The sequence below is a fragment of the Staurois parvus genome, unplaced genomic scaffold, assembly GCF_062004578.1.
Source record: "Staurois parvus isolate SC_StPar_1 unplaced genomic scaffold, SC_StPar_1.0 ptg000025l, whole genome shotgun sequence".
Taxonomy (NCBI): domain Eukaryota; kingdom Metazoa; phylum Chordata; class Amphibia; order Anura; family Ranidae; genus Staurois; species Staurois parvus.
This window is the reverse complement of record NW_028317821.1, coordinates 11,370,056-11,384,562: the sequence shown is the minus strand read 5'-3', so window position 1 is coordinate 11,384,562 and position 14,507 is coordinate 11,370,056. Positions and strand designations below refer to the sequence as shown.

General features: G+C 42.4%; 1 protein-coding gene across 1 annotated transcript in view; it reads right to left on the bottom strand.

Moving 5' to 3' along the window:
• The window catches only part of TXNRD1 (thioredoxin reductase 1), an 80,931-nt gene extending 74,028 nt beyond the window's left edge, over positions 1-6,903 (bottom strand). The window contains exon 1 of the mRNA XM_089651839.1: positions 6,487-6,903. Coding sequence (XP_089507965.1) covers positions 6,487-6,565 — 79 coding nt within the window. The 5' untranslated portion in view covers positions 6,566-6,903. The remainder of the gene's footprint in view (positions 1-6,486) is intronic.
• Positions 6,904-14,507: the final 7,604 nt, after the last annotated feature.

The window sequence follows — 14,507 nt, the reverse complement described above, 5'->3', positions numbered from 1 at the left end:
GAAAAAAAAAAGGAAGCTTGTGCCGAATTCAGTGCATAGATATTAGCAATCGTAAGTTCACGGCCTGAAAGGGTGCCTTAAAGAATGATAAACCTACTGTCCGGATCACGATACACATGCTGAACCTCAACGGGGAATGAACTGTGCAGAAAAATGGCTACTCCTTTACTTTTAGAGGAATGTAAGGTATAATACCCCTGCTTATAGGATTTATGAAAATATGTCAGATGTTTTGCGGCTGCAAAATGTGTTTCCTTATTTTAAGTTTAGCCCCTAGTCGCTTATATTGAAGAAAGGCTGTCTTGCGCTTATTTGGTGAATTGAAACCCTGGACATTATGCGAAATACATTGAATTACCATAGTATACAAAATTTATAACTATCAACATAAAAATACATCTCCTAGAATTATTTGGCTAGACATAAGAATCTGTAAATCCACATCAGACATAGTTATAGTCAGTAGTACCAAGCTAGGGGACATCCAGACCCCAATATGGGTGTCATGACATCCACAAGCCGGTACAAAACCAATATCATGTACTAAAGCTTTGAGAAGAAAAAAGACAAAACGCAATAAAAGTGAAGTTTTAAGAGCTCCTACAATTAAGAAACTTGGATCAGGTGGGCAATTTGCCATACCAGAAAAAACAGAAAAAAATCAAACAACAAAGGGCCAAATGGGCCCAAACTCTGTCGCCATAAGACACGGAAAATGGAGTCACCACCCCACAATCAGGAGGTGACACCTCCAGCCATGTCAGACAGCAGGGTGGGGTCACATGTCCAAAAGTTTCAAAACCATAAACTTACGGGCGGTACTCAGAAGGTCCAAAGACCCTTGTTAAACTTTAACACATCCAGATATATACGAGAAAGCAAACATAATTGTCAGATATATAAAAATATTTCAGCAGTGATCACTCAAAAAAAAAAAAAAAAAAAAAAAAAAAACATCCTAAGGGTGTATGAGATACAAATGAGCAAAATCCCTTCATAGGCCTAATGACCTTTGTTGAACTTTTGCTCGACCTTATAAATAAAAAGGACATCAAATCTAATAGACATAAGTATAAGGAGATCGCAGCCCCGACCAAGAACCCATCCAAAGAGTGAGAAGCATACAAGTGAATAGAGTCCCTTCATCCCGTTTCTTGCCTGACTCTCCGCCTTTCTCCTCGTGGAGACGGAGTGTGCCAAAGTGGAGATACCAAAGGGGTGGAAGGAGGGCGGCGAGGTGAAGGAGCATCCGCCAGGCCTAATTTCGCCAGAATTTCTCGGCCTTCAGGGGGAGATGTAGCTATGTATGTGCTCCCATTATGTGGGACTATCAGCTTGGATGTGATATCTTTAATTTTTCTGCGTCTCTCCAAAGTAGCCGGAGAGTCGTCTGGATATATTTGCAAAGCTGAACCATCCAAAGTGATAGTTGAAGTATTATGAGCAGCCCGGAGTATATCTTCTTTGATCAGGAACTCTTTCATACAGAGGACAATGTCACGAGGCGGTTTATCATTAGGAGGTTTTGGATGCAGAGCTCTATGGATGCGGTCACAAGCAAAGGACCCAGTATCGTGGTCCGGGAGAAGGGATCTGAAAAGCCTGGTTGTGGCCTGAACGAGGTCAGTCACAGTCTATGGGATTCCCCGAACTTGCAGATTATTCCTGCGGTTACGATTGCCGAGATCCTCAACCTGTGCCTGTAGCTGCGCAAAGGCCATCTGTAGGTGATCTCTAGACAGCTCGCCATAAGCTAAGCTGAGCTCATCATGTTTGGTTTCTAAGCGGTAAGTTCTGGAGCCCAGTGCAGCTATTTCCTGAGAGAGGACGTTTGTGCTTTTATGGAGTTCGGATTGGAATTTGGTGGCCAACTTGGTGTACATACAGTAGTTTCCAAGCAAGATTCCAGATCCCCCTTTGTAAGTTGCTGTGTGATCTCACTGCCCTGGGCTGAAGGATGGGTTGCGGTATCCTGTGTGGAACCGGGTGGAGATGCTCGTTCTGTGATATCTTCAGACATGCTGCAGATCTCCTGCGTTTTATTAAATATGTCGTAAGGGATTTTTAAACATTACCCCTACTTTTCTTTTTGGTGGACGGCATGCAGAAAGACACCTGGGGGTGATCAATAAAATTTTGTATAATCAAGGATGGTACTGACCCCAGGGGACCTATAACGCCCGGTACCAAGAAGAAACTACATAGATGCCATCAGGCATCAATTTCCATCTAGTATAGTTTCCATATTGTAAAAATGAAATTCAGCATGAAGCTGTGAGGAATAGATATCAACTGTGGTATTTAAGTGTAATAGAAACGAAAATCCCTCCACCGCCTCGATGGCGATGGATTGAATATCGAGGCGCCGGAGCTTCAGATTATGCGGCCGCTCCGGTCGCCATCTTGGACACGCCCCCTTGGCCAAAATTTTCAAACCAAATTTGATTTTTTAAATTTTTTTATTGGATATATTTAATAGCAGACAATAAAAAATATTGTTTCCTTTTCAAACTTTTGTCTTTTTTCATTTAAATCTCAAAAAATAAAGAACCCAGTGGTGATCAAAGACCACCAAAAAAAGATCTAATTGTGTGAAAAAAAACATATAAATTTAGTAGCATTCTGATACTGGGGGGAACTGACTTGGTGTCACTGACATCCTCAGTGACACCAATACAGTGATCAGTGCTAATAAAAAGCACTGACACTGTACTAATGGCACTGGGCAGGAAGGGGTTAACATGTGGGGTGATCAAAGGATTAACTGTGTGCTGTGTGTGTTTCACTATGGGGCTGTGCTTTCCACTGTAAGCACACTGCAAAGCAGTATACTGGAGCTGACGGGAGAGAACTGTATTGTTTACTTACAGTTCTCTCCCCCCGTCGGTATTACTCAGTGATCACCGGGTGCCAGCGAATAATAACTGGCCGGGACCTGGTGATTGACAGCTGTGGCCCGAATGGCGGCGCGGGTAGGGCATGTGTGCGCCCCCTACCCGAAAAGCCAAAACACACACACACATATATACAGTGGGGCAAAAAGTATTTAGTCAGCCACCAATTGTGCAAGTTCTCCCACTTAAAAAGATGAGAGGCCTGTAATTGGCATCATAGGTAGACCTCAACTATGACAGACAAAATGAGCAAAAAAATCCAGAAAAATCACATTGTGTCACGGTGTAAGGTCAGGTTCAGAGACCAGTTGCTATAGCAGTAAAAGGCTTACCTGGAACCAGCAGGATAGGTACACCAGCGGATCCCCCTGGGAATGACGCAGGCTCACCTGAGGTGCGGGGGTCTAAGTATTAACTGGTATTCACCAGAGCTCCTAATGGTGGAGATGGATTGGGCTGCCTGTTAATACCAGGTCGCAGATCTCAGGATCACCCCACCAGGGAATGAGCAGACTGGGAACCAATAGCGGATCAACAGGTTAGGGATCAGACGAAAGCAGAGTCGGTCACAAGCCAAGGGTCAGTCACAAATGGTAGCAGATCAATCGTAGTACATTAGGATGAGACGAAATCGTGGTCAGGAACAAGCCAAAGATCAGTAGCGGAGGTGTAGACAGCAGCAGGAACAGTAGTGGGATATTGGCTGGAAAGGCACAATAATCTGGCAAGGAGGAAGTCCAAGGACATGGCTTATATAGGAAGTTCATGGGAGGAGCAAGGAGTTCAAGGTTCAAGAGCAAACAAGGGACAAGGCAGGATTATCCAATAGAAGAGGCAGAGTGTTGTCCAGCATCCTAGGTAGCTCAGTGAGAAGAGTTACTGCCTGACACAGTAGAAGTCCCAGGTTCAAGTCCAGGCCCTGACACATTGGCTGATTTGGAAAGAATTTATTTGCAAATTATGGTGGAAAATAAGTATTTGGTCACCTACAAACAAGCAAGATTTCTGGCTCTCACAGACCTGTACCTTCTTCTTTAAGAGGCTCCTCTGTTCTGCACTCATTACCTGTATCAATGGCACCTGTTTGAACTTGTTATCAGTATAAAAGACACCTGTCCACAACCTCAACAGTCACACCTCAAACTCTACTATGGTGAAGACCAAAGAGCTGTCGAAGGACACCAGAAACAAAATTGTAGATCTGCATCAGGCTGGGAAGACTGAATCTGCAATAGGCAAGCAGCTTGGTGTGAACAAATCAACTGTGGGAGCAATAATTAGAAAATGGAAGACATACAAGACCACTGATAATCTCCCTGGATCTGGGGCTCCATGCAAGATCTCACCCCGTGGGGTCAAAATGATCACAAGAACGGTGAGCAAAAATCCCAGGACCACACGGGCGGACCTAGTGAATGACCTGCAAAGAGCTGGGACCAACATAACAAAGGCTACCATCAGTAACACACTACGCCGCCAGGGACTCAGATCCTGCAGTGCCAGACGTGTCCCCCTGCTTAAGCCAGTACATGTCCGGGCCTGCCTGAAGTTTGCTAGAGAGCATTTGGATGATCCAGAAGAGGATTGGGAGAATGTCATATGGTCAGAAGAAACCAAAACAGAACTGTTTGGTAGAAACACAACTTGTCGTGTTTGGAGGAGAGAGAATGCTGAGTTGCATCCAAAGAACACCATACCTACTGTGAAGCATGGGGCTGGCAACATCATGCTTTGGGGCTGTTTCTCCACAAAGGGACCAGGACGACTGATCCATGTACAGGACAGAATGAATGGGGCCATGTATCGTGAGATTTTGAGTGCAAACCTCCTTCCATCAGCAAGGGCATTGAAGATGAAACGTGGCTGGGTCTTCCAACATGACAATAATCCCAAACGAAGGAGTGGCTTCGTAAGAAGCATTTCAAGGTCCTGGAGTGGCCTAGTCAGTCTCCAGATCTCAACCCTATAGAAAACCTTTGGAGGGAGTTGAAAGTCTGTGTTGCCCAGCGACAGCCCCAAAACATCACTGCTCTAGTAGAGATCTGCATGGAGGAATGGGCCAACATTCCAGCAACAGTGTGTGCCAACCTTGTGAAGACTTACAGGAAATGTTTGACCTCTGTCATTGCCAACAAAGGATATATAACAAAGTATTGAGATGAACTTTTCATATTGACCAAATACTTATTTTCCACCATAATTTGCAAATAAATTCTTTCCAAATCAGCCAATGTTATTGTCTGGATTTTTTTTTTCATTTTGTCTCTCACAGTTGAGGTTTACCTATGATGCCAATTACAGGCCTCTCTCATCTTTTTAAGTGGGAGAACTTGCACAATTGATGGCTGACTAAATACTTTTTTGCCCCACTGCATATATATATATATACACACACACATACATATACACACGTGATTTTGCACACCCCTGCCGCCCTGTTGCAGTATTTCTGCTATAGGGCGGTGGTAAAGCGGTTAAATGGTAGCAGTCTGTTGTGTGCATTTCTTTAGTTGCCTGTTGGCCTGCCTATTAGGTCTGTAGGTAGAAGGCATACACACCATGCTGGGCTTAAACACTGCATTTCCTAATATGCTACATCCCATCACTAGTGTAAGCTTTTCATTCACATTCCATAATTTTTTTTCCTACTGTTTTTATTAAGGGATGGCCATTAATGTAATTTTCTGTGGTGGGCCTCAGGTACCCCAGTCTGATACTTTTTCATTTAATAATTTCATTCAACATACAAAGCTAAATAAATCTTTATGGACATAAAGCACAATATGGCCTATTTCCTATTTTGAAACAAAGGGTATCTATTCTTCCTATGCCGGAGCATATGAAGAATCTCACTTATTCTAGTTCCCTAAAAAAACTATAATCATAGAGATAATTTACTATACATATATGACTATATCCCTGAAAATTTTTAATGAAAATTGTATTACGAAGAACCTTTATCGTGTGCTCACAGCAACCAGTTAGCTTCTAACTGTAATTTCTGCAGATATGAAAATGAACCAATGCTTCCTACTGGTTGCTATAGCCAACTGAAATGTTTTTCACTTTTAATACATAAACCTGTTTGTCATCTTTTCTGCTCAGATACATTAATGGTAGAAGAAATGATTTAACAAGATTTTTCTAGTTCTGGTACTACAGCATTAGAAATTCATGGGCCAATTTATACTTTTCTAATGACATGGTACAAACACCAGTTATGTGCAAGAACTAATTGCAGCCAATCCAATCAATATTGAAAACCTGGAAAACTAAAGAAAGAAAGTTTATTTTTGACCTGTTGCTGTTATTACTTCTCTGACCAATTCAAATAGGCTCCTATATACTGCTTCAGTAAACTGAATGCGGTGTTAGCAAGCATGCAATTATATTAAGCACAAAGAAGGCTCACAGTATGTCAAGTAAAAGCAAACAGCTATAACAAAATTTAGTCTTGATAAACTTTAATCCTCTGAAATAATATAGAGCCACATTATAATAAAAAATGTAAAATAAATATTTAAATATGTGATATACCAATTAGAGGTAATATGCAAGTAAACATATTAAGACAAACAAAACGCCAGCCTACCTGCTTTGTAGAGACGCAGGCTCTTAACTTTATTCTGATCTGCTAAGACAACCTTCCCTTTCTTCACCGAATTACCCATTGTGTAGCTTAGGAAGCATCATGCGTACAGTCGCAGAGCGAGGACAAGGTCTGCTGCCTGGCATCTATTATCACCACCTGGTTGTTAACCTTAGATACCACAACAACAACAAAAAAAGACAATGGATGTTCTTATTCTTCCTTCTGAAGTTACTAATCAAACCTTTGTACCTGGCAGTACGTCATCTGTATTATCATTGTATTCTAGGAATGGACTGTGCTTGTGGCCTGGACAGAAATTAGTAAGTATGCGGTTAGTGTATGTGTAGATGCATAAGGCAACAAATCTCCCTTTGAGGATTGCTTTCATTGTTTAGCTTCGTTACATGTGTCAGGGATTGGGATTCAGTCCCTTGATACAAGTTAAAAAGAGCTGTTATTGCCTGTATAGTTCATGATCTGCTTTTATCACCTACTTGATGTTGTATACCGTACTGGTAAAGAGCGACCTCTGCTGGAATCTGCTGATTATTGCATTAATAGAAACCTGTGCAGAGGAATATGTAGGCTGCCATTGATGGCATCATTTCAGCCTTTAGTGACAGAGCTTTCTGAATCATTGAACAGTAGGGATGAGATTCAGGTTCGCAGTTACAGTGAGTTTGAATCCTGTAGATCTGAGTTTAGCGCCTCCAGCAAATTTAAGTGTAGATTTGCCTAAAAAAGCATTTTTTAAACCATGCATGGCCTTTAAGCTATGGCTATCTGGTTTTGAAAGCACCAATAAGGGGGCTGTTGGTTAAAGGATAAGTTCATCCTTTTAAAAAAATAATAAATGCACATTTTTTGCTGGTAAAAAAATGTGTATTTACTATTTTTTGTTTTGAGAGCCTGGAAAGCATTGCACCAGTGATCAGCAGATCGATGTGCCATGCAGGACACCTGTCAGTGTGTCTGTCTGCCGGTAACTCTGCTGTTACAGGCAGGCAGATACACACTGGGTGGAACCACGCACACACGCTACTGCGTATGCTGCTGGCGGCCATTTTGGAAATTAGAAAATTTAGATTTTTTTTTGCCAATCAATGCCTAAGGATGTTTGTTTACATGTGATTGCAACCATAGTTTAAATAAATGTTGTGATTATGGATTTACACTATGTGGAGTGTTCTTTCTTTGCATGTTTTCCACAACGAGTCCAAGCCTTATCCTGAATGGTTTAGCTACCCTAATTAAAGTCCATTGTTTGGAAAATCCTTATCTGCTGTTTTGGTGATCTGGAGGAGCATTTGAGTGACCGACTTTCTGGATTGTTTAATAAAGCGTGATTGACCACTCTTAGGAGGGGGTCATGCCTTTCTGGTAAGCCTTCTGTAGTAGTGGTTGACGATACGACAAATGTCCTTGGATTTCTTTTGTTCCATCACAGCCTCTGGGACTTTTCTTTTATTTTTGGATGGACTATTTTTGACACATTTTTCACTGTTTTCTTATGATTATTTGTAACTTTTTAAGCAGTGCACTTTTATGTATTTATTGTTGATTGCCTAGTATAAGGATTTTTATGTTCAGCTGCTATATACAGGTGAAACTCGAAAAATTAGAATATCGTGCAAAAGGTAATTTATTTCAGTAATGCAACTTAAAAGGTGAAACTAATATATGAGATAGACTCATTACATGCAAAGCAAGATAGTTCAAGCTGTGATTTGTCATAATTGTGATGATTATAGCTTACAGCTCATGAAAACCCCAAATCCACAATCTCAGAAAATTAGAATATTGTGAAAAGGTGCAATATTCTAGGCTCAAAGTGTCCCACTCTAATCAGCTAATTAAGCCATAACACCTGAAAAGGGTTCCTGAGCCTTTAAATGGTCTCTCAGTCTTGTTCAGTAGGAATCACAATCATGGGAAAGACTGCTGACCTGAAAGTTGTGCAGAAAACCACCACTGACACCCTCCATAAGGAGGGAAAGCCTCAAAAGGTAATTGCAAAAGAAGTTGGATGTTCCCAAAGTGCTGTATCAAAGCACATTAATAGACAGTTATGTGGAAGGGAAAAGTGTGGAAGAAAAAGGCGCACAAGCAGCAGGGATGACTGCAGCCTGGAGAGGATTGTCAGGAAAAGGCCATTCAAAAGTGTTGGGGACTTTCACAAGGAGTGGACTGAGGCTGGAGTCAGTGCATCAAGAGCCACCACACACAGATGGACATGGGCTTCAAATGTTGTATTCCTCTTGTCAAGCCGCTCCTGAACAACAAACAACATCAGAAGCGTCTTACCTGGGCTAAAGAAAAACAGACCTGGTCTGTTGCTCAGTGGTCCAAAGTCCTCTTTTCTGATGAGAGCAACTTTTGCATCTCATTTGGAAACCAAGGACCCAAAGTATGGAGGAAGAATGTTGAGGCACACACTGCAAGATGCTTGAAGTCCAGTGTGAAGTTTCCACAGTCTGTGTTGATTTGGGGAGCCATGTCATCTGCTGGTGTTGGTCCACTGTGCTTCATTTAGTCCAGGGTCAACGCAGCCGTCTACCAGGAGATTTTGGAGCACTTCATGCTTCCTTCCGCAGACGAGTTTTATGGGGATGCTGACTTTATTTTCCAGCAGGACTTATTTTCTGAGATTGTGGATTTGGGGTTTTCATGCGCTGTAAGCCATAATCATCACAATTATGACAAATCATGGCTTGAACTATCTTGCTTTGCATGTAATGAGTCTATCTCATATATTAGTTTCACCTTTTAAGGTGCAATACTGAAATAAATGAACTTTTGCACGATATTCTAATTTTTCGAGTTTCACCTGTATTTTATACCTCATTTTTGATTATTGACTATCTATTGTGGTTCCTATTAGTGCAGGTTTATATATATATTTAGGCAGATACACACTGACAGGAAGAATCAATGAACCACCACACTGCTTAACAGCTCCCTAGAAGTTCATTGAGAACTACACACCAACAGTGGCAAAGGCTGATGGAATCTGTAGTTTTCCCATTCATAGAATACTGTGAATGAGTGATGTGGCCAGGGAGCGGAGCTCCACATGGCCACACCTTTTTAAAATTGTGACAACTAGCCGGGGGAGAAGATCATCCGCTAGCTGTCACAACGGGGATTGGGGGTCGGTCCTTTCATAACCTGTTACACCCTGAATATGGATGTAATATGTAACAAGTTACAAAAGGTGAACTTATCCTTTAGGCCTGGCTCACACCTATATGTGTTGCAATCTGCTGTGGGAAAGAAAGTCCCTGACCCTATCCAAAATCTCAGTGACTGAACACACATAGATGTGAACATGTCCCATAAGAAACCATGTTAAATGGACTGTAGTGAGTTTCTGCAAAATGCAAAAAGCACTAAAAAACACATTGGCCTTAAACCAATCCTCTCATTAGGATAGAGGTGCACAATACAGTCAGTTACTTGGAATCTGCTGTGGGAAAGTGGATAAACTACATAGGACAGAGGGGAGAAGGAGACAGATAAGCAGAGCTTCCACTTCAATTCTTGATGAGAATAGATTAAAACTGGCCAGCTGGCAGGACAGTTTTATAATAGTTAGAAGAGGGAAGGCCACAGTAACCTACTGATCAATTTCTATCTTCTGGTCAAATGCACATGTGTTCAGTTATGACACCAGCCATTTGATGTTTTGACAGTTTTGTTGAAAGTACAAGCATATGTGACAGTTAGCATTTCAAGCATGTTGGGAATGTAAATGCTGTTTGCACTGGTACGTGTCCCCCTTGGCAGTGCCTAGATTCCCATGCCTTTGTCAACAGTTTACCTATTAGCCCTAAAATGTCTGAATTTAACAAGAATTGTTCCCATAGACCTTAATGGGATTTACGTGTAAGTTCAGATTTGCTGTACTTAAAACAAAATTCACTGAACCCTTGTTGAAACAAACCTTGGTAGATTAACCCACCACAATTGAACAGGAATAAGCATAAGACCATACAGATCAGATCTGCTTAATTAATCTAGGTCAGTAACTCAAATTACTAAAGCTAATAGGTCATAATGACAGCCAGGTTACTAGCATTATCAATAGGAGATGTCAGTTTAACACACTGCACTGTTACTGTTTGAAGGGTGTTGATTAACCACAAGGTGGTTGTATTCTTGTCATGGAAATTTTGTATTTACAGGTTGAACTTTAAATGTGTCATATATTAGTGTTATTCATATGTCTCTCGTGTGGCTTAATTAAAGCTCTGAAGGCTGCAATTGGGCCATGCGCATGTACAATGTATGTATTACAGTACTCAGCTCGGTAATGGATGAAATGGCAGATCTGCGCTTATAGACCGGCGTGTATACCACCACGCATTCGATGCGAATGCCGCCGGCGGTAGGCCGCGGGCCTGTATCCACATATCAGCAGCATAGTACCACATGGACTTTGTACGGCAAGGCGCCAAGCAGTGCGAACTCCGTGTGTAGGCTCATGTATATCTTACAAGCCATTACCAACCTGAAACTGTATCTGGATGGATGTGTTTTAATAAAGATCGTATTGGGCCCATTCAGATACAGACTGGCACTGTTTAATCTAGGGGATGATTGTACAGAGAATTTACATACCACTAGGAGCTAATAGGATAGGAAGTTTGCTCTCCTCAGAGAGTTCATGGGGGGGGGGGGGGGGAGGACTGGTGTAAAGGGGGAAGGTTGCTTCCCTCAGAGAGCTCATGGAGGGAGGGGAGGACTGGTGATAGATAAGAGGAAAGGCTACGCTCCAATCGGAATGTACATCCTGTGTATAGGCACTCCCCATGCATTGTTCTGTGGGAGGGGATTGACCTGACTCATGTGGGGGGCGTGTATGTGTTTGTAATAAAAATCGGAGGCTGGGGTTGGATCGGTCTCTATGTGAATTCCAACAGCAACCTGAGAGTGTCGTGTGATCATTCCCAGTTAACTGGAGCTCCATTTCCCCACAATTCTGAGATAGCTAAACCAGTTGGAGGCGCAGGAATCGTGGAGTTAAGCTGCAGACTGCAGCGACAGCTTTATGGGGGATTGCTGCGCATCCAACTGCGAGTACTCACGGTAAGGAAAAATTTGTTAAAAGCGAATTTCCAAGACATTCTACAGTTTAGCTATCACACACTTGAGATTAGCAAGGTATTGTTGAACTTGTATGCTGAAGGCAGGAATGTTGTGCAAAGGCAGACTGAAAGCATACTACATTTCCTAGAGGAGCTGTCAAAGGGGCGGGAGCCTTTATAACTGAAAGCCTGGGAATTTCCTGGAGGGAGGAGAGAGACTGTATGAGAGAGAGGACGTGTGCTGGTCTGGGGCTCAGATGGCCAAGGACCAGATCGGGTTGCATTTGAGAGCTGGAGGAAAGGACTACAGACAGCTGGTGTTGCTGACAAGTAGGAGAGCTGACCCGCAGGCCAACAAATCCTGGAATCGTGCCCAGTATTGTTCCGTTCACAGAGGGACCAAGAGAACAAGAGGGCTCACCATCCAAGAGACTGTTCTTCATTCTGTTCAGACTACAGACTTGGTGAGAGGGTTTCACAACCCAAACTGTCTTCAGTTACCAAATACACCCTGTTCTTTTCTCAGTTATAACAGTACACTTTGTATCACAGTTTACCACCTGCAACACAGACTTCTAAGCTCAATTCAGTACTGCTGCCTACAGCTTCTGTGTCTCCCCCCCAGTGCTCTGATTGCAGGAGCACTCCTGCAGCACATGTGTCCATGTTGACAGTGAAACTGTTGATATGTCATCGCTGTTAATACCTAATAGCCAGCAGGAGTCCCGCGACTGTGCATATCCATGTGCCTACCCTGACATTGCCCCCTCCTAATGGGCAGCCTCTGGATTCCCAACTAGGCACGTTTTTCAGGATGCCTGCAGAAAAATGCCCGATTTAATTCCTTGGCATGGATATTAGTCTCTGGCTCCCAAGAGCTCTCTTATGTCCCATAACCCTTCCACGTAATCAAGTATTGCACCTGGTTCCTTCTTTTCCTGCAGTCCAAGATGGTCTCCACCTCATATTCCTCCTCCCCATCAATGATTACTGGCTCCAGGGGACCCGTATTGCGACCTGGAAAAGGATCAGGGACTATGGGTTTTAGCAGAGAGACATGAAATACAGGGTGAACTTTCAAAGAATCAGGCAGTACAAATTCATAAGAGAAGTTATTAAATATCCTCTTGACTGGAAAGGGGCCTATGAATCTGGGACCTAGCTTCTTCATCGGGCATGCCAATCTTAAATTAGTTGTGGACAGCCAGGCCCGTTCTCCGGGTTCCAGAATTAATTCACCCCTTCTTTTCCTGTTGAAGATTCTTATATTGGTCTCCTGTGCCATGGCTAGAGTTTCCTGTAGGATCCCATTGTTTTGCTGGAAGAAATTCAGGGTGTCTTGGACAGCTAGAATTGCAGATTCAGGCAGCATTGGAGAGAAATGATGGATGTAAACCATAATTTGAGAAAAATGGGGATTGCTTGGTTGCTGAGTGGATGGCATTATTATAGGCAAACTCAGCCAAAGGTAATAAGGATACCCAATCATCCTGAGAGAAATACGTGAAACAGCGGATATATTGCTCCAGGGTTTGATTTGTTCTCTCCTTCTGCCCTTTGGTTTGTGGGTGGCATGCAGAAGAAAATGAGAGTTCAATCTTTATGGTCTTGCGGAGTGCTTTCCAGAAACGGGATGTGAACTGGACCCCCCAGTCAGATACAATGTTGGTAGGGGTACCATGTAGACGAACTCTCTCTTTGACAAAGATTTTTGCGGTTTCCAATGCAGAAGGTGTACCTTTCATGGGCAGAAAATGGGCCATTTTGGAAAACTGGTTAACTACCACAAAGATAGTAACATATCCTTTAGAGGATGGGAGTTCCACGATAAAGTCCATGGCAATCAGCTTCCATGGTCTGTCAGGGATAGGAAGGGGCCTGAGCAAGCTCCATGCCTTGTTCCTGTTGCTCTTGTTACAGGTACACTTGGTACAGGAACTTACATATGATTTGCAATCCTTGGCTAGGTCAGGCCATCAGAACAGACGTTGAACCAGATCAGTGGTTTTGTGGATTCTGAAGTGTCCTGCTAATGGGTGGTCATGACACAACTTTAGTACCACCAGATGGAGTTCTTCAGGCACAAAGATTTTATCCTCCTACCATAGTAGTCCTTCCTTGGCCAACAGGGGAACTCCCGGAGGTGAAGAGGCTCCTACAGATGCCCATTTAATCAGAGTAATGACGTCAGCCTGCAACAGTAAAAAGTTCTCAGCTGACAGGATGGTATCTGAGAAAAGTGCCTGTTTTGGATGCGGGACAATGCATCAGGCTTAGTGTTCTTGACCCCAGGTCTGTAGGTGATGTGGAACATGAATCTAGAGAAAAATAGTGTCCACCTGGCTTGACAAGGTCTCATTCTTCTAGAAACTCTAATGTGTGAGATATTAAAACATCAATAATGAGCAATCTCATGTGATAATGTGCAAGAAAATACACACATATAAAAGAAAAAATGCACATCAAAACCTGAAGAAAATGGTGAAAAAATGCACATGCATCCCTCAATTAAGGGGAAAAGTGACATAGATCACAAATAAAAAGAGTGATAGACATATGGCATAAAATACACCCACAAAAGTGCCGCGAAAATGGACTCACAACCGGCATGAATAATAACTATAATAATATACGGTGAGACTGTCAGGATGCAACCCAACTCAAGACAAGACTTTAGGACCACACAAAGTCCTTCCACATAAATGTGTTACAAAAGTGTGATAAGTGAGCAAAAAAAACAATTTTAAATAAACAAATATAAATAACATGCTCCAGTCCCTAATTTGGACTATTTGTGCTAATACAAACACATCAAATGTGACACAGAATAAATAACACAATGTGCTACAAAGAAATATAAATTCACTACTAAGCCAAAAAATGCCACAAAATACATGCAAAACGACAATAAACAGCAAATGTCCCTGTGTGAAA